We start from the raw sequence: 20947 nt of genomic DNA on the forward strand, positions 1-20947 counted from the left end.
TTTCCAGTTGGAGGAAATAGTCCAACTTTTTTTTTTTCATGCCAGACTGGGTAAGATGTGCTGTTCTTCAAAGGGTGGCTGGAAAGTACAAGTTTGTGGCTTTCGAGGAAGAGTCTCGGACGGACGAGGCGAGTCCAGGTGGAACGTGGGGAGTTGGATGGGAGGACGGGCAGGTGGGAAAAGCGTTCAGGGAACCTGGAGAGAGTAGCTAAGAGTCAGAAACTTCCTGCTGGGAGGTTTCCCCTCTGAAGGTAGGAAATGTGAGTCTCATGAAGGGCCGGGAGCCTCTGGGACCACACGCCTGCCTTGGACAGGGCAGCCTGTGGCTCTGGGAGAACATTCTGGCTCATTCGGATGACCCCTGGGCTAAAAACTTGCCGCAATGGACTCCTCCGCATTTGTCCTTCAGACCAGTGAGTCAGCAGCCCCCAGGGCCCCCGCCCAGTTCCCGTCTCCAGGCAGCGTTTCCACCCGTGGGTCCCAGTGGACGTCCTCAGCCCACCAACTTGTTTCACACACAGTCATCTGAGCCGCTGTCATGTGGCAGCTAATTATAGTCACATCTGTTTGCAGCAGGACCACCAATGACCTGGAGGAGAAGTGCTGGGCTGCACCATCACCCCCTCTAGTTTATCCCACTCCCAGGCAAGGACATTCCACATTCACCCCCGCCAAGTGGGAGAAATGGAAGAAAAGAAATGAAAATGAGTCACCAGAATTGTACGATGCGGGAAACGGGAGGACAGAACTGCCGTCCCATGGCAATGGTCACGCAGACATCCCCATATCCTTGTGTTGTTTGCTGGGAGCCCACCAGACTCTGCAAAGTCATTTCTTAGTCAGACTACGAGAGATGCTGCGTATTCCAAGATCAGTTTGTTTCTCAAATGTTTCATGCTCATTTTTTTTTTTTTTTTTGCCAAGAATATATCACACTGGTAGTTGTTTTCACATTTGAGCAGAAATGTTTTGTGAGTCTAAAAAGTAGTGGGGACATTCTGCTTCCACGTTTTCCATGATTGACTGGAACAGAAATGTTGTTTTACTTAACTAACTTCTTTTCTATTGGATTAAGGATGAGAAATTATTTTCACATCTTTGGAATCACATCTATCTTACATTTATCAAAAAAAAAAAAACCAAAAAACGATGATAGAATAATGATCAAGCAAATGCAGGTGAAAGCACATGGATTGTGAGCTCCTTGGAGATCAGTCACCCTTCAATCCACAATTCCAAGCATATTTTTGGAAGTTCAAAAATGCTGTACAAATGTAGGCTTTTAAGAAATTATTATTATACTGCAACGTTTAGCTATAATTTACTCTCTATCTTGTTATTAATTTTTTTTTGTTTTCATGAACAGTTTTGTTGGTTAGAAACTTTAGACAACATTACATAATAGTAGCTATAATAATGGGGTTTTCTTGTCTTTTACTTTAGTGGAATTCGTTCACACTTGTTAATATTTCATTTAATTTTTTATGTGTATTATATGTAATTCTGCATCATAGTGTTTTGGGGTTTTTTGGTTTCTGTTTTTGTTTTGTTTGCGGTACGCGGGCCTCTCACCGTTGTGGCCTCTCCCGTTGCGGAGCACAGGCTCCGGACGCGCAGGCTCAGCGGCCATGGCTCACGGGCCCAGCCGCTCCGCGGCATGTGGGATCTTCCCGGACCGGGGCACGAACCCGTGTCCCCTGCATCGGCAGGCGCACTCTCAACCACTGCGCCACCAGGGAAACCCTGATTTTTGTTTTGTTTTTTTTAATTGGAGTATAGTTGATTTACAGTGTTGTGTTAGTTTCAGGTGTACAGCAAAGTGAGTCAGTTATACATAAACATGTATCCGTTCTTTTTTAGATTCTTTTCCCATGTAGGTCATTACAGAGCACTGAGTAGAGTTCCCCATGCCATCCAGTAGGTTCTTGTTCGTTATCTTATCTTGTTATTAATTGTTAAATCCTAGGCACACTTTTTGGGGGAGAGGTAGATTTTATGGAAGAAATGTGTGAAATCATAAAGACACAGTGTCCCTTATGTGCGTGGATCAGAAGCCAGGTCACGAGCCAGGACATTTCAGGAAACCTAGAAGCCCCTTGAGTGCTCTTCTAGTCACCAGTAGCCCCCTAGGGTAACCACTCTGCAACTGCATCTTATTTAGTTTTGAACTTTATATAATCGGAATCTCCTGGCTTGTCCTTCTGTGCCTGGTTCCAGGTTGCTCGGTACTAAGTCTATGAGACCCATCTGTGTCATAGCCGACCTTCCTCCGTGGGTAGGGGTCTCATTCCGTGAATCCAGACCACTGTGTTTTTATTCTGCTGTTTCTAGTTCGGGCTACTTCGTAGAGTGTTGCAATAAACATTCTTGAGCATGCCTTCAAGGAAAATCTTATTAAAGCACAGCAAAGTGCAAACATTGTAAATTCACAGCTCAATGAATTTTTCCACGTGTTACCATTCACCCTGATCAAGCAGAGAATGTCCCAGCACCCAGAAACCTCTTAGGCAACCCCACCGGAGGCCAACACTCTCCTGACTCTCACCGTTGATAGTTTCATTTGTTCTTGACCTTAATGGGATGGGGTCATACTGTGTGTGCTCTCCTGTTGAAGTTTCTTTTCTTTCGTAATTAAAAAAAAAGTTATTTTATTGAAGAATAGTTGGTTTACAATGTTGTGTTAATTTCCGCTGTATAGCAGAGTGCTTCAGTTATACATATACATACATATTCTTTTCCATTATAAGTTATTACTAGATTTTGAATAGAGTTCCCTGTGCTATACAGTAGGACCTTGTTGTTTATCCATCCTATTCAGAATAGTTTGCATCTGCTCACCCCAAGCTCCCGTCCGTCCCTCCCCTCCTGTTGGAGAAGTTTTAAGGTTCTCTTTCAGGGCAATCCTCTCTGGGCAGGGGGTCCATGGAGGCATAGACAGCCATTTTGCAGAACCTCATGGCAGTAAATTAACATTTAAAACAAGAATTACCAAAAATGGCATACCCTAGTTAAAAATCACAAACAGGACGGGAATTAGGACATACATATTAAAATCTCCCATATATACTCTCTATTTCTTTATGATGTTTTAGTTTCCAAAAAGAGTGTGAGCTCATTGAGTCTTTTTTGGGGGGGAGGAGGTCATCTTTTATTCGCCATACTACCATCTTGGGAGTAATGATACAGAATTAAAAATAATAGAAATGAAAAGACCACACTTCAGTGGGATGTGATAAGGGCAAATGTTGGGAAGCGGTTTTGGTAATGACAGTGTATGACATGACTTTTGATGGACATCTGCCCGCATACCTGTGGGACAGGTGCCAAGAGTGGGACCAGACAGTGTGTGACGCTCAGCTCAGGAGACGCTGCCTCACCGTGTTCCAGAAGGGTTGTCCCACTTGACCCCCGACCCTGGGGAGTCTGGAAGCTCCACTTTTGGTTTCTGCATGCTTCCAATTTCTGCCCTAGTAGTCCTAAAATACATTCCTGTGTCTCTACATATTTCTTTAGTGGGGTAGATAATTATTCACAAGATTCCCCGAAGAAGGGCTACGACCAGGAAGAAAATGGGGATCGTCCTATCACCACAAAACTATTTTGACATTTTGCACAGCGCAGAGAATGTGAAAAGGAATTTGAAAGATAAGCTGTTTAGACTTGGCCGAGCTCCACTTGTCCCTATTTGGCGGGATGTGAAACACATAAAAATTGTTACAGTGGGGATGGTAAAGGTCTATCTCCCTTCAGAAGCAGGAAAAAATTCAGACAATTGAGGACTTCACTCTGTTTAACTCATTTCAAATATGCTTTCCTGCGGAAGGTATGTCACAGTTAACAAATTAGCATGAGTGGGCATTCTTACTCTCTCTCTCTCTCTCTCTCTCACACACACACACACACACACACGCACACACACACATATGCACACATACACACACACACACAGAGTAATGTGGCAGTTGGCTTCCTTGGTTAACTAAAAAAGTCTCTCTCTAAATGGAATTAGCGAGCCTCCCCACCTAGAACTCACTGTAATGTCGGGAAGAGCTTTCTGTCAGTCTGTAGATCAGAGAAAGACCGGAAATAGACTTTATTTCAAATGAAAGGCATTGACCCTCGTCACTCCCCTTCCTTCTTTGGCACTAGTACTGTGTATCATAAATCTTGGGGAATTTTTGGAACTTAGCATACTTTATAGCATTAATTCTGATGGTTTGACTCTCTGGAAATTTTTAATTGGGGCATGAAAGAAAATGTGAATAACATTCATTGTTTTATCCTATCGTGAAAAGTATAAAAATACTCGCACAGAATATAAAAGGTATTCGATTTAGGGATGACTTTGTTGTACATTTTGCATTCCTCTCCAGTTGTACTATTTGTGGGCATTTAAAGTTGACCTCTGCTATTGAAGTTGTGTGTGTCCTGCAGACTTCATTGAGAACTGATGTATTCTTCTCTGTTTCAAATACTATTAATTCAGGTCTGCTTCCATTTGAAGGGAATTTGTTATGCTCTCGTGGTAAATTATTGGCTGTCAAGTGTGATTTGGTTTTCATTAAGCTTTCCTATGGTTTTAGGGGTACACATGGTGATGCTTTCCCCCCTGAGAAATTTCTAGGGTTCTTTTACCCTCACTGGTCTGAGTGACCCGTGTCACTGTGGGCCAGGGACGGTCTACTTCTATAAGATGGACCAAAAGACCTACAACTTTTTGACCTTTGGGGTCTTTCGCCACATCCCCCATTTCCAAGTGGAGACTGTCTTCATGACCACCTTCGTCAGTCGTGACTGTAGGTTAAGTGAGCGTCTCCCGGGAAGAAGCACAGGCCTGCCTCTGGGGACTTTGAGCTGGTTTACTTGACCTTGCACTCCGGGGAGGGGAGAGTGGAGTGTCAGTACTTCACAGAATGTACAAGTTCTTCCTGTTCTAGAAACAGATGGGATGGGAGCTAGCTGACTGGAACCCAATATCTTCCAGACTTCAGACTTGTCCGCCCCCTCAGGTATGCAGCCAGGAGGGAGCCGCTGGGGCCAGGGGGGCTGCCTTCTCTCTTTGGATTTTGCTGAGAGGTCTGGACGTGGAATGTAATTCCTCAGGAAATCATGAAATTTGTGGCATGGCCTTTAGCATGTTAGGTCACCTGCAAAATCGTGACTCTGAGTAACTCATACAGTTTATTCACCCTTTCAAATAGTAATTCATAACGGAGCGTTGAGACTTGCATGACTGAAGGCTTTTATTTAATGAGCTATTTCAAAATCAGACATTACACCAGATTGAAAAGGACACTCGGGACGTCATTGTTGTCCTTTTTATCCGCGCACCCCTGAGTCACAGCTAAAATGACTCTACATGCCAGGGTGATATCCCTCCTGGGGCATTCTATGACAGCAGTTGTAAAGGGCCAGAAGAGTGATATTTCGAAGTAGATTGCATTTAGCAAAGTAAATGTGCCTCTCATGATGTTTGTTTGTTATTCTAAAAATTAGGTTTTTTTTAAACAGAGCCATTTACATGAAATGCTAGGCCACCCAGAATGTGAAACAAAAATCATGGTCTAAAAATGCCTTTTGTTCTGAAAACTTGACCATCATTTAGATCTTCTTAGAATGATCAATTCTTTGGAATTGTCTTCTAGGGCCAGAAGGGGTCATAAAATTTCCTATGTGAATAAAGCAGATAAGGAGGTATGAGTGTCTTGTCTGGGACTAAGAATTTATTTTTTTGCTTGAAGTAAGCCGGTAGGGGCGGGGGGAGGGTCCTTTAATGGGGCCTATAATAAGACTGTAGTCCTTTTTCTCATCTCCGATTTCCCCCCAGTAGTTGTCATGACCTGAAGTGTTGTCCAGGGAAAAACTGCTGGATTGTTACCCACACACGCTGGGTGTGTTTCTGTAGCAAAAGCTCAAGAAACAATTTGACCTCAGCATCCATCGTTGGGGCCCTGTGACCTCTTTTCTGGGGTCCCCTGCAATTTAGGCAGTGGTCCCCACCCTTTTTGGCACTAGGGACCGGTTTTGTGGAAGACAGTTTTTCCACAGTTGGGTTTGGGGGAGGGGAGGGGGGATGGCTCAGGTGGTCATGGGAGCGATGGGGGGCGGCAGATGAAGCTTTGCTCACCGCCTGCTGTGCGGCCCGGTTCCTAACAGGCCGGGGACCAGGTACCAGTCGTCGGCTCGGCAGTTGGGGACCCCTGAATTAAGGCATTTACCAATAGCTTCAGGGAACAGTTCCAGGAAATTCATTTTTATAACCTCCCTCAAACTGAATAAAGATGAACTTCTGAGATTTTAGCAGCATTTCAGAAGAGGAAACCTCAGAATCACCAACAGCCATTCTCAGCTTCAGTCATTAGATTCCCACCTAATCTGAAGTTTTGAAGACGCCGTTGTTGAACTGTAGTTAGAAAAGTCCGTTACCACCCTGGGCTGTTGTTGGGTTCCCCCAGCTAAGCCTGGGTGATGGGTGGACATTTCCTAAGTCAGTGGGTCTTGGCCTGATTGACTTTTCCTTCTGGTATCCTTCTGGATAACCAGCAGAGTTGAAAGAGCAGAGGTGGGTTTCTGGACCCGGCTCAGAAGCAGGAAAGTTGTGGAGATGGGACAGTTGCAAGGAAGAGGCCACCCGGAGCCCAGGTGACTCGAGGCTGCCGCACCTGTTGGGCTCCCCTGGCCTGGGGGCTAACCTAGCAGCCTCGGGCGTCTCCAGGGGCCCAGGCATTCCAGAACCTCCCCTTTTCCCTGGCTGGTCTGGGGATCTGGAACGGTCCCACACTCATTGCCGAGTTCCTTTTTGGAGTATTTTCCCACAGTGCCGTGATGTAGTTATACGTTGTAAGTTGACCTACCAGTGTCACTGGGTTGTCTCCAATGTTCCTTTATTAATGTTTTAACAACTAGGAATTGGGGTAGATCGAACAGTTGAGGGGGTGTGTCATGGTTCAGTCAGTGATGTTCTTTATTTCCTGTTGTGGGTTTTACAACCGATGTGGTCACAGGTGAAATACAGACTGTATCAGGCTGGGTGAGAGGCTCTGGGCCTCCGGGGTCCGGGGACACGTACATGCAAAGGACTCTGAGAAACATGTGATAAGGGTCACAACAGAGGCATATAACCCACATTTCATGCACACCGGGTTGGGAGCAGATAGCCCTCTCCTGGGGATTGTTGAGGAAGGCTCATCCCCGGAGTCCCTTGGTTCTTTTATATTTGTGCATTTGGGATGAATTTCTGGGGCACAGGTTTGAGATTTTAGCCTCATCTCTTTGGACAACTCTGAGTGGTCACCCAAACCCAGATTCTGAAGCAAAACTGTGCACATGGATTGACCTGCGATGTTAGGAGCTTATGAGCGTGCCTGCTGAGAATTGCCTGAAAGATGAGTCAGGGAAAGAAACAGATCTGTAACCTCTGGGGTCCGTTTGGACTGTTGTCAGTTGTCTCCGTTTCCAGAATGTAAAATTAAGAACAGCTTACTGTCTTGGAGCCACTTGTTCGGATTTATTTTATGAAATAAATATCTCCAGATGTAGCTGTTTCATGCAGAAGATTTCCAAGGCAGGAGAACTAAGACTTGAGTACGTTGTTAAAAAAACAGACTTCACACGATCACGGTATTGTTAATGGTATGGTTTTATTTTCCAGAAACTGTATTGCTGGAAGCAGCACTTAGATATACATTTTATCTCACACTTAATATCGAGCCACTAATAAACCTCATTAGCTAGATTATCAATATTCCTATCACGCCCTCTTCCATTCTATCCACAATATTTATGTCTCTTTTGGTTTAGAATTTGGATTCTTCTAAGGAAATTGCAAATGTATTGAGCACCATCATATGTTTGTCTTTTAATGCACTGGGAGTTTTCCATGATGGGAGTTGAAGTTGAGTTCGTCTCAACCTGGTCCTGGCGCGTTATTTAAAACCTCCTAACTCAGTTTTCGCGTCTGTAAGTTGGGGATGGTAACACGTATCTCGTTAAATAAGATGGTGGCTGATCGTTTGTTGCACCCGGTGGGCATTTGAACGTGCGGTTTCCTTCTTCTCCAGCTCGTATTACATACTTGGATTCTTTATCTTGTGTTTTAACATTAATTTAAATGTTAGAAATGAGCTACAAGGAGGATCTTGTTGTGGAATGTTCTTTGATTGAACACTCCAGCTTTAATTGAATTAAAAATCAGTTCTCTAAGGCTTGGGCTGCTTCTTTTTTGTCCTTTCTACACATTTTTTTTTTTTTTTTTGCATGTATCTGTGTCTCTGGGGATGTGAGGGACGAAGCATGGACTCCTCCCCTGCCACTCCAATCTCCCGTGGTCTCAGGTCTGAAACTCCTGAATCAGAAGTGCGATACTTTCGTAGCCTTGAAGATAGGAGTGGGTTCCTGCTGTTTTATGGGGAATGGAGAGTCCATTTCTAAACGTGTGACAGCCTTCACTTTTTGGACTGAGCGATGCTTTGATGTGTCCCACTCCCGGATTGCTGTTTTGTCTGTTAGGGCAAAAGAGATGGACCGTTGAACAAGTACGGAGAGCCTGTTAGAACAATTCCCGAGAGTCGTGCTCATACGAAAAGGGTAGGGCTAACCCATAAATAGCTGAAGATGCCAAAATCATTTCAGTTCAGCTCCGGACCTCAATTTGCAGGTGTTCTTCTACTGAAAGATGTTTTCTCTTATTTCCAGGGTGTGTGTGCTGGCTCTGGCTGTGGGAAATGCGACTGCCATGGCGTAAAGGGACAGAAGGTGAGTAGCCGGAGCTCTGATGACAGTAGTTTCTCTTGAATTACCATCACTGTGGAAGTCATTAGAAATGGCATTAAAACAACCGAATAATCAGCAAGTCGTGTTAAAGCCTGATTACCGTTTCAATAATTTCCCCAGAGCAATACAAATGAAGCAAAACCAAACTCAGCAGTATTTTTGAGGAATCTTAACTGCTCTTCCCCGAAGATTGTAACTATTGGTGGCAATTAACGTCAAGACAGTGATTTGGTTTATTTCCTTTTTTGACTGTAGAAGGAACAAGTATATTGGCAGAAAATCTGTTGAGTCAATAGCATTCTTTGGCATTAGTGCATGAGAACTAAACTCAGCCTTTTTCTGAAAAAAGAGAACATTTATATTGAACTCTAGAGCCTTCTCTTCAAATTAGAATTTTTAAACAATTGTAAGTTCATAACATACTTGTCTCGATTTACTTACAGAAACAGTAACTATTTATTGTTTCCCAAATGCAAAATTATAATAGTTTTTTCTAAGCAAGTACTCTGCCTCTCTCTTACTTGAAGAATCACAGACCTGGATAAAGATTATTTTCTCTTGAAGGCAGGCAGTTGTTTTGAGAGAGGGTCCTTACCCGGGGACATTGCCACATCCTGTATCTGTCTGGGGGTCACCATGGAAACTGGGCGGGGCCGTGAGACAGCATGGCCAGTTGGCTGGTCAGTGGGACCCACAGCAGCTGGGGCCATCTGGAATGGAGGGAGGGGCCCCCGTGGACCTCTGCCTGCTTTCTGGAACTGGAGGTGTCATTCAGCAGGGCCAGGGTGCAAGTTCTTCTCTCCCTTCTGTTGTGCGCAGGGCATGTGGGGCCACAGACTCGCACTTTTGAAATTCAGCAAATTCTACTTTACAGAAAATTGTTTCATTTCTTTTCAGCTATTTGCTGAAGAACCAACATTATTCTTTTAAAAAATATGTTGACAGTTGGTGGCACTGGTAGTACCTGGATAGGTTTTTGAATAAATGAAGTATGTGGAAACATTTTTATATCTTTCATCATCAACTTTATCAACTATAATTCATCTTCAGGTGCTGTTCCTTCTCTTACTTGGGAGGTTTTTCTAGCTAGTTCCAGGCTGCATCCTTGAGAGGAGAGGCAAGTCTGTTCATACCACAGATTCTTTTTCTGTATGTGTGTCTAACTTGAATTATAAGCACGCTGAACTAACAAAGAAATCCTTCAAACTACAAAAAGTGGAACTTTCAACAGATAGGAAATGGAGACCTGTATCAACACTACTCTGCTTTTCTTGTAACTTAAAGCATCGGGGGTCAGGCAGAGTCGGTGTTTCTCGCTTGTAAAGAGAATGTGTCCATTCCACCCGCTTCCTTGATCTCCTCTCCCCTCCACCAGCTGCAGACCTGGTAGCACTTCCCCAGGCCTCGGTGCTTTTCAGACTTCCTGTTCTGGTCTTATGTTTTCTAGCCTGATTCATTTGAATTTTAACCAAAAATCTACCCATTGTATGTAACAAGGTAGATTTATCCAGGTGTAGCTTTCCAAATATTTTTGGCTGACTTCTCGACTTGACAGGGACCTGGCCCATGTCCGTTCAGAGCTGGCGAAGCATCGTTGGAGATGGCAGGTCACATCTCACTCACAGGGGGCATCTGACACCCACCCCAACAAGGAAAGGGTCTTTAAGTGTTTCTTTTCAAATCCGAGCATTGAGGAAGCCCTTGCTGTGGCCAGGGTGTCAGCAGAGGCTAGGTCTGTGCTTATCGGGGACACAGGAACATACACTGTAGGCCCTGCCTTCCACTTTGGCACAGGAAGGTCAAGGTGGGAAGGTCACAGGACCTCCGTGGTCCTTCCTGGCCTGACCTTGCTCCCTCAACTGTCTGCTCCATTGCCCACTTTGGGTTTTGTACCTTATTATTAAATAAAGACTATTTAAAATAAAATACTGGCAAGCTTTGGGTTAAACCATTCTGAATTTGTGTTTTAAAAGGCTGTAATTTTTTTTTTTTTTTTTGCGGTACGCGGGCCTCTCACTGCTGTGGCCTCTCCCGTTGCGGAGCACAGGCTCCGGACGCGCAGGCTCAGCGGCCATGGCTCATGGGCCCGGCCTCTCCGCGGCATGTGGGATCTTCCCGGACCGGGGCACGAACCTGCGTCCCCTGCGTCGGCAGGCGGACTCTCAACCACTGCGCCACCAGGGAAGCCCAAGGCTGTAATTATTGAATGGATTCAGATGGCCTTTCAAAATTCAGGGGACTAGCTAAATGATTTAGGATTACAACCTTTAAACAGAAATCGGAGCTCTGTCTTTTCTCGCCCTGAGCATAACTATTTCAGGTCCTGTGGTTCACATAGCATGAGCCGGGAAGAGGGCCTTCCTCCCACTGAAAGAGGAAATTTTAAACTTCCACTTATTGTCTCGGACATGATGTTAAAATAATCAGTTTAACGATGGGAAACACCCAGAGCATGACTGAGCTGGGACTTCAGGTCTGGTTCCCTTTCTCTCATCCCAAGGTCAGATAACAAAGAAACGTATTCTCGGTTGGCACGTCAGCAAGAGAAATTGGTCTCCTTCATCTGCCACCACTGTTCTCAAAGTGGGTCCTGCACGTGCTAATCGGGTGTAAATGCCATAAATGAATAAAGGCTTGAGCGTCACAGAATTTACATCGAGTGGTTCAGATCACAGGCCTGCTTTTTGAGCTACTAATGCCTGTTTTCGATTCTCCTAGGAGTTATTTTGCTGTGCTCCAATGTGTACAAGTTAAGTGAGTTCTGACGTGCTTTTGAAAATAGGATGATAGAAGCCATATAACTCAGGGAGAGTTCAAATTACCTAACTGAGACAGAGTGTCAACTGCCTGAGAACTTTGGAAAGCGTTGTTTCTGAGAAATGCCCCCTCGAGGATCCCTTGAACATATTGGCTATTTAGAATCCACCAATGGAAATCGGAATATCTCCAGTTTAAATTGCCAAATCCCTTTTGGCGGAGTCCTGCGTTCCATGGAGATATGATTAATTGACAGAATGTCTTATATTCTCCAGATATCATAAGCAAATATGAATGCATTAGATCATTGGTTGTTTTACAATCTCGTAGTTATCAGTATAGTGCTGGGGCTCTTATTCTGAGTTCAACAGTTAAACTCACTGAGCCTTTCACTGGATTTCAGTCTTTGCTGACTTGTTTATTTTCCCACTTCCCTGGCTGGCCACGCAGATCTTCAGATGTTTTCTCTAGGTAATTAATTTGGGCTTGTACACAGTGACGTCGTGTCTTTCCAGAGGCCTCAGCAGTGTGGGAATGGTGTCTCCTTAAACTGATTAGGGTTTTGAATTCATGCCTCCTCAGAAAGGGCCAAAAGTTAAGCTCTTATTTTGCTCAGTAACCTGATTTTCTCAATTATTTGAGGCAGTGGGAAAGGCAACCTCTTCCCAGGAGTTACTGCCATAGGCCGGGAAATTAACCATTTATACTTGGCAAAAATTGAGTTTGTGCAAGAAGTCTTTTACATATTTTAACCACAGGAGCCCACGTTTATGTAAAGCTTCCATTCTATTCTGTGACCCTTGCAGTGTCCAGAGAAGGACGCTTCAAGTTCCTTGAAGTAAGAGAGGTAAGAGATATACACATGAAATAAATAACAAGTTAAGAGTAAATGATCAAATTGCAGGAGAAACAGCAGAGAAAACAAGTGCTACAGTTGTCCTGAGAAGGGAGTGATCCCAGTGGCCTAGGACCATAAATAAAGGGACAGTCTCCTGGGTGAATTAGGTCATGTGTTCACTAATCTTCGGACTCACTTGGATATAGAATAGGGTCATCTGTCACACAGCTGCAAAAAGATAGATGCTGAAATTAACTACACTGATCAGAGAAAATAGCCCCTGTGGCCTGTTGATAAATGCTACCATGGCAAAGGTTGATGGTTCCTAACAGAGTGACTCTTGAAAGGGACTTTCCCAAACCACAGTCTTGGGAGCCCAGAGAATCTTAATGAAGCAGAATTGTAGTATTTCTAAGGAATGATGGGAACGGCGTAGGTGCCTCATAGCTTCTCAGAACACTTTAACCTGCTGATACCCAGATCCTTGCCAACAACGTGGGGAAGAAACACATTCTCCTTTTATTTACTAATTAGACTGTCTGTGAATCACAGCCCCTCTCTACACACTGGCTCATCAGATAGTGCACGCCCAGGCTGCATTCAAAGCAGAGAGCTTTGAAAATGGAATTTCTGTCTTCTTGTCTAAAACACGCAGCCACTCTGATGTGGAAGAGTTGGAGGTGTCTGTCCAACCTGAAGTGATTCCATTTCCGGCCCTGGAAGTCTGGGGAGAAGCTTGTGCTGCTTCAGGCCCTGCGCTGGTGCGTGCTTCTCTCTTGTTAGGGTGGATGGGCTGTGGCTTCACCAGCCCTTCACCTCCTGTGTGTATTTGACACAGTCGACAGACATCCCATGTCAGCCCTCCATGTAAACCTGTCTGTCTGCATCTGACATTGAATTATAACCTCTGCTTAGACACGGCAGATCTCGGCCAGAGCAGAAACATCCCGGCTTTGGAGGGTCAGAGTGAGAAAGAGAAAGGGGCTGATGTGTACTGACTGTGTCCTTTGGGCCAGGCACAGTGCTGAATCATTTTTTTTTTTTTTGTGGTACGTGGGCCTCTCATGTTGTGGCCTCTCCCGTTGCGGAGCACAGGCTCTGGACGTACAGGCTCAGCGGCCATGGCTCACGGGCCCAGCCGCTCCGCGGCATGTGGGATCCTCCCGGACCGGGACACGAACCCGTGTCCCCTGCATCGGCAGGCGGACTCTCAACCACTGCGCCACCAGGGAAGCCCAGTGCTGAATCTTTTTATGCTTACTATTATTCTACCCATTTTACAGTTGAAGAAACCAACTAGCCCAGGGCTTCTCAGCTTTGGCACTATTGACGTTGTGGGTGGGATGATGTTTTGCTGTGGGGAGTGCCCTGTGCACTGTAGGATGTTTAGCAGTATCCCTGGCCTCCACCCACCACATGTCAGTAGCTCCCTCCCTCCCCCAGTTGTGACAACTGAAATGTCTCCAGGTTAAGGCCAAATATCTCCTGGGGTTTGGGGAAACGGGGGGAGCAGTCTGGATTGAGAGCCCCTGAACTAGCCTACTGTCTTATAGGAAATAAGAGGCAGGCGGGGGCTTCCCTGGTGGTGCAGTGGTTGGGAGTCCGCCTGCCGATGCAGGGGACACGGGTTCGTGCCCCGGTCCGGGAAGATCCCACATGCCGCGGAGCGGCTGGGCCCGTGAGCCATGGCCGCTGAGCCTGCGCGTCCAGAGCCTGTGCTCCGCAACGGGAGAGGCCACGACAGTGAGAGGCCCACGTACCGCAAAAAAAAAAAAAAAAAAAAAAGAGGCAGGCGACAGGGTCCAAGTGCTAATCAGAGCACGAATCAGTTTCCATTCTTCAAGATAAGAAGATCCTGATCTGGGAGGGCCCAGCAAGAGGAACTCGTCGTTCAGAATATTCTGGAGTCTTGACCCAACTCCCATTGCTCTAAAACTGAATCTAAGGTCTGTATGCTGTTCCACTGGCCCTCTTGCCAAGGAAAGCAGACCTTCCGAAGCCTTTCTCTAAATGGGTGGTGCTGGTACGGATTGCTGAGGACCCCAAAGAAATGAACCTACTCCTTTGGGGCTGTGGGCAGACTTCCCAGGTCCTGTCCTGGAGGAGCGCCGTGAGGTTAAACAAATAAGCACAGGGAGCTACCTTGCCTGTGACGTGGAGCAGGTCAGAGGTCATCTGCCCAAGTCTGAGCCTCACCCCACCTGAGGCAGATCAGGGGGATCCCAGCCCAAACAGCCAGCATTGTACCACCTTCAGGGGGTGTTTATTCCATACAAAGTTTAGAGTGAAACCTTGAGGGGAGGGCGTAGTGAAGTGAGCCTCTTAGGGCTATGTCAAGAGATGCCACTGTACCTACGTGGTGAGGATAGGACCTCCCCGGCCCCTTCCTTCAGGAAATCCTGGCGTATTCTCTGCCCTCTAGGAAATTCGTCACTCTGGTTACAAGGGAGTCATCTTTGTTACAAGCTGGGCATGGCGCCTTGATTTCCCAGGAGGCGAATCTGGCCCTGTTTCTCACTCGTTCTGGACACAAAGACGAGGGTCGCCACCTTGATCGTCAGCCTTGTCCACACCTGGGAAGATGCGTCTTCTCTTTCCTCCCCACTTGGAGTAGCCGAGGGGATGGATCAATCGGCGGGCCTGTCTCGGTTGTTACTTTTAGAGACAGAGAACAAGTAACCTTAGTATCTTTTCCTCAAGGACATGCTAAATAAGAAAAAAGTACGTGCAGAGAGTTCTGTATGTCTAATCGTGTGTAAATACAGGAGGAGGGGTTGACTTTTCCAGTCTTCCTGATTGTGTGCCGGTTTACATTGTTTTCTGTTAGCTGCTCTTGGCCAGAGACACTGCAGTCCCTCCTTGATGAGGAGTTCAGGCTATTTGCTCACCTGTCTTACTGTTCTGTGGCTGTTTTTGCCTATATCGCAGTGCTCGCCAGAAATGCCTTCGGAGCTAACGTGACTTTTAATATAAAGGATCTTACTTCCTCCGAGACTGTAAATAGAGGAGACTTTCTTAGCTGTCATTGAATCTCAAGTAAAGTTCCTTTTTGAGACAGGGACTATATTTTATTGCCATTTTTTGAGAATTCAACAGTCTTCAATTTATACATATATTTATTTCATTGATTTTTCTTTTAATTTACACATGGAAATTGAAGAAAGAGGGTGCTTTTGTATATTATACTTTATATATCAACTGGTTATTCTCTTTTCATTTATTATTCTTAGTATCTGTGTAGCATCGATTTGAGACCTCAAGGCTTACTGAGGAATGAGATTATCTTTATTATTTTTCATTAGAACATTGAAAATTTCTTCCCCATAAATTAAATTTAACCATTGTTCTAAATATTGAAGGTGTCATGTTTCTTCCTAGGTATTTCACTTTTTTCTTAAGTAAATGAAAATGAATATTTTTGTGTAAACTCTTTGAAACTTTGGATAAATTAGCTGATTTGGACTAACAATAATGAATGAATAATAACCATAATTTATTTATTAAGCACTAACTCTGTGGGAGGCTCCACACCACGTTCGTATTAGCGAGGACTTCAAAATCTAGTAGATTTAAAAAGAAATTCCATTTTCTTCCTTCTAGGATGTGAAATACATAAAGGCAAAACGCAGAAAAAAGTGCTACTACTGTATGTCACATATTAGGAGGTTTATTTAATAAAATTAAGATTTGTTTAGTGTATTTGTAACTACTTGTATTATTTTTGAGACTGATTGGAGTTCTTTATTTTTGTGTGTTCTGTTTTGAGCATCTCCCAAAGGGCGAGGGCGGCCAGTTCATTCTTTCCCCAAGCGCGGTCCTCAGACCACCTTGAGGACGTTCTTGGATGTGTCCTCTGGAATGGAATATGGAGCAGCGTGTCAAGGACAGATACGTCTGGGGGACATGAGCTGTGGTTAAAGTCCCGCCCTGGGACACCTCAGAACCTTTAATAGAAGCTTCAGAACCTTCAAGGGTGGCTTTTCCCATGTGGCTTTCCAAACTCCTCTGATCACAGACCCCTTTTAGTTCTCAAGTCAGGAACAGTCTTTAGGAAAGGATGTTCTGTTGAATAAGAGCCCAGCTTCTAGCGTGCGTCCCACCATCTAAGCTGAGTGTGTCCCACCAAGTCATTTGACCACATTCTCCTACGAAAAGGGGAAATGATGTTTGACCTACAGTTTCCCAGTGTTGCTAAAAGGGTCACGTGAAAGGTATGGTACCTAAAAAGCCCTTGGGTCATTTAAAATGTCATTTATGTTACATGTCATTTTGGTGTGAGTTTTAAAGTTGGGATAAATATGGCGATGGAGTTTGCTTGATGGTCCAGTTGGGGACAGATTTTAGGTGTAAAGACATAGGGGTGAGCTACCCGGCTGAGAACTTCTCAGTTCACAAAGGAGGACTGGTTCCACCGAGACAGAAGTTCTCCCAGCACCTAATATTAGAGAGATGTCAGGATGTTTTTAGAATGATAGCACCATTGTTAGGAAGCTCGTTTGTAGCTTTTGGTGGAGGAAAAATGAGAGGTACTCACTTGGGAGGTCTGTCTGGAAATATCGTCCAATTTCTAGTCAACGTTGTGATTTTATCATCCATTTCCAGAATCATTAGGGGAACCAACTCTCCCTTTATTCCCTGTCCTTATGTTTCAAATACCTCTTTTTGTTGTTAACTGCTTTTCCTGACATCCATATAATTACAAGCATTGTCCAAACTCCTCTCCTCCCCCAGCTAACTCTCCTTTTCTGAGGTAATTTTAAAGGGGAACCTCTGAGAAGTGTCATTTTATTTCTGCCATGTAATGGATTCCAATACCCCAAGTGTCTACTTGAATCATTTTGGGGTCTTGCATCCACTGCGGACTCTGATGATATATTCCTCTTCCCGTGCGCTGGGTATATGGGTTAATGCACACTCTTTTCCTTCTCCATGCTTTTTCTGGTGTCTTGCAATGCCAAGATTTTTTCCAGATGTCTCCTATTTCCTATTTCCACATATTGGACATGAATCATCATCTGGCAGAATCATCGTGAGAATCAGTGTGGGTTCCCACATCCACCTACTTTTGTCTTTTTAGTAGTTCTTTGAAAACCAAGGTTTTTTGTTTTTTTTTTTTTAAATATGCTTGAATCCAAGAGTGAAGTATCAACAGTATACCATAGGGAAGCCATTAAGCAGCTCCACGCCAAGTGGGTTTATTTTATCCTTCACATCAGGCCCACCACAGACATCTCCCTGTGCTTTGGACGTCACTGGAATATGCCCTCTCGGGTACCATGGGGGGAACCGTGAGCCAGGCCTCCCCCGGGGTCCACCTCATCTTCCTATTTCTCTCCATTACATAAAAATCTGTCCCTTCGCCATGCGCTTCTGAGACCCTGTTAAACTTTGATAGACTATAATCATAAACAATTCTACGCTTTTGGATCTGTAACTGTATTTGGAACGCACCTCATCCAGTTCAACTTCAAAAAGAGGGAGTTGATTTCATTTCCACGTTTAGAAGGAGTGCTAGGAAATTAAACGTCTTGAGTGGAATATCGTGTCCTGTGACTTTTAAGGCACAGAACCCCTCGTGTGAGTGGACGCTGTCATCGGAGATGCCGGCCCGTGGCAGTCCTCATCTTGACTCTTAATGGAACAATTATTTTTGTTGTAAAGGATCCTGATCGAACATTGGCTGGCAGGAAGTTAGCTTTCTTTTAGGAGGAGCGAAATGAGGCTGCATGTGTTAATTCAAGATCAAAGACTCAACGTCGACCCTGACAAAGGAGAGCTGTGCAGTTGGATTTTCCTCCTGTTTGTGGGTAGAAGATCACGAGCCTTCAAACTGTGTTTCCAGACGGCACGTAATGATGCGAGATGGTTCCGTAGTGTGGGTGTGGAGAGCTGCAACCCCAGAAACGGCATTAACAGAACCCTCATCCTTGCAAGGTGGCTCGGCACCGTGCGTAATTAAACAGAGGAAGACTTAGAGGGAATGAGGGAACCAGTGGGCTGTGGGGAACGGGCGCCCCTGGGTCTTATTTTCCCTTCGGCAAGCCCCTTGGAAAAGTTAAAGGTTCCCCTGCACACCGTATCCACGTGTGGCTTAGCCTCCCTCCATAGCCACGAGGTTTTATAGCAGCATCTCTGGCCCCAGATCCAACTGGCTCTAGATCTCTTCACTTGGAAATCCACCTTGGGGGGCTCACGATTCTCGACTCCTCCCTGAAATGCTGTCCGGACATCCTTCCTGGTTTAAGGTCCCTCTCTGGTCACCTTCATCTGTATGGGGTTGGGCTGACCCTCGAGCTTATAGACCAACCAGCAAAGAGCTGGAAGATGCTTTTGGTCATGAATGAGAGATGGCAAGCTCTCCTACGTGTCTTGTTAGATCCTGAGGATTTGTCCAAAGAATTTTTTGATGGGCGGGCGTCTCATTGCGGCAGGTGACGTCCATATGTTGGTTCACTGATTGCAGGTGAGGAATCCCTGGCTCTAGGTTGGTTGGTGGGAACTCTGTAGTGTCTGGATAACTGCTTGGTTGTGCAATGGTTTCCCCTAGATTGGTAAAGGAGCTCAGGCTATCCAGGATAGATGCAGTGAGCTGCTTGTATCCATGTGCCCCCTACTCCAATCTCGAGGGTCTTGTTGAGGTTCTGCCTGGTCGTGGCCGCGAGCCGATAGTTTTAGGGGATGGTTGGCACCTGTCCTCGAGGATGTGACAGTCCCAGGCAGACGGAGGCATTACACAAGTAACAGCACCAATAACCCCCAAGCTGAACCCTCTGCTGTGAGCTCCAAGGGCAGAGAGAAAGCAGTGAGATTGAGCCCCGGGGGGTCCAGAGCTGAGCTGGGGTCATGGGTCAGGGAAAGGGAAACTGAACTTTCCAGGAGCAGACACCGGAAGTTCAGGTACCAGGCTCAGGACATGTGAATTAGGCTCCAGTTTTGATTCCCTGTGGTTCATCACGTGTGCCCTGATTTGGGGTGGAAAATTGGGCACTTTGGGAAACTACCATGGACAGCTGTCCCCCTCCCCCCATGCATCGTCTCACTTCCTCATATGAGACCCCAAATCATGAAAGGGCGGAATGGGTGTCTCTCCGGAAGCCCTCGGGGGTTACTCTTTTCTTAAGCGGGGTCTCTCCTCGCTGCTGGGTATTTCCGAGGCGAGGGTGGGGGTGCCCGGGTGCCTCTTGTTCCCAGGCCGTCTGTCTCCGGATGCAGGAGGCCGCCGAATGATGTCTTCTCTTCTACATCAGGACGTCCCACCTTTGCTCCTGGCCCACGGCGTTTCACAGGCGTGCTGCACAAATCCTTCCGCCGCGACTGCTGCGGGTGGTGAGCATTGGGTCCTGGCCCTTCCGACAAGGAGTCAGAGCCCCCGAGGTTTGGTGTCTGAATCCAAATACCGTGGCACTTGGTAAAGGGTAGCGCAGGCTCCTCCGCTTCGGGACCACACAGGCTGAGCCCTGGGCGCGCCCAGCGGGCCATGACCTCCCACCGCAGGAGGCCCCCGGGGGGCGTCCTGGCTTCCTGAGCTCCTCACCTGCTCTGGATGTGGGACTCACGGTTCGTGCAAGAGACCCTGACTTGACAGCTGATTGAACACCCTGACTGCCAGGGCAGGAGTGATCTACGGCCGGGGAAACTTCCAGAAAAGCTAGCAATAACATTCGGAAGTCCGTTTTGGGGTTATTGAAGCAGAGCGATTCTCTTTTTTATGGACATTAGATTGCTGGTCTCTGCTGAGGACTCGGTCCTTCAGGCCCTTGTGGGTCCAGGGCCCTGAGGATGGGAGCTGAAGCTGAGATCTCGGGGTGCAGATCTCTTCCGCCCCCAGGGCTCTGAAGACACTCCAGTGCCCTTAGACTTGGCTCCCCAGTGGGGTTCACGCACTTCACTGTGCAGGCCATGCCACACTCTCCTCCTTCCTTTCTTTTTAACAGTTCTGCCCTTCATGTTCCTCCCACCAGGCATTCCTACTCCTTCCCCATGGTGATCGGGTTTGCCTTCTCCGCTCACCTGCACAGGTGCACCTGTTTCTTTATGCGGTGCCCCGTGGCATGCCTCTGGTGATGCGTTCTCTGGGGCCTGCATTCCTCCCTGTATCTCCCCAGCCTCTCCCCTGCATGCGTGTGCAAACACACATGGGCATGCACACACGTGCACAGGCATGCACACACACAGGCATGCACACACACAGGCATGCACACAGGCATATGCGCACACACAGGCGTATGCACACACGGGCGTATGCACACACAGGCATGCACACACAGGCATGCACACACACAGGCATGCACACACACAGGCATGCACACACATATGCACACACACAGCCATGCACACACACACAGGCATGCACGCACACAGGCATGCACACACAGGCATATGCACACACACAGGATGCACGCACACAGGCATGCACACGCACAGGCATGCACACACAGGCATGTACACACAGGCATGCACGCACACACAGGCATGCACTCACACACAGGCATATGCACACACGTGCACATACACTTTTTACCTAGACACCCCCCACCCCCAACACCACCCTCCCCTATTGTCCCGTTGGAACCCTCCCTG

General features: G+C 46.3%; 1 protein-coding gene across 3 annotated transcripts in view; it reads left to right on the forward strand.

Annotated features, from left to right (window-relative positions):
• The window catches only part of COL4A1 (collagen type IV alpha 1 chain), a 149875-nt gene that overhangs the window by 51627 nt on the left and 77301 nt on the right, over positions 1-20947 (forward strand). For all 3 annotated transcript variants that reach the window (XM_067713568.1, XM_067713569.1, XM_067713567.1), the window contains exon 2: positions 8695-8754. Coding sequence is in view for 2 of the 3 variants with exons in the window: in XM_067713569.1 (XP_067569670.1) it covers positions 8695-8754 (60 nt within the window). In the remaining variant the exon portion in view is untranslated. The remainder of the gene's footprint in view (positions 1-8694; positions 8755-20947) is intronic.

The sequence above is a fragment of the Pseudorca crassidens genome, chromosome 18, assembly GCF_039906515.1.
Source record: "Pseudorca crassidens isolate mPseCra1 chromosome 18, mPseCra1.hap1, whole genome shotgun sequence".
Classification (NCBI taxonomy): Eukaryota; Metazoa; Chordata; class Mammalia; order Artiodactyla; family Delphinidae; genus Pseudorca; species Pseudorca crassidens.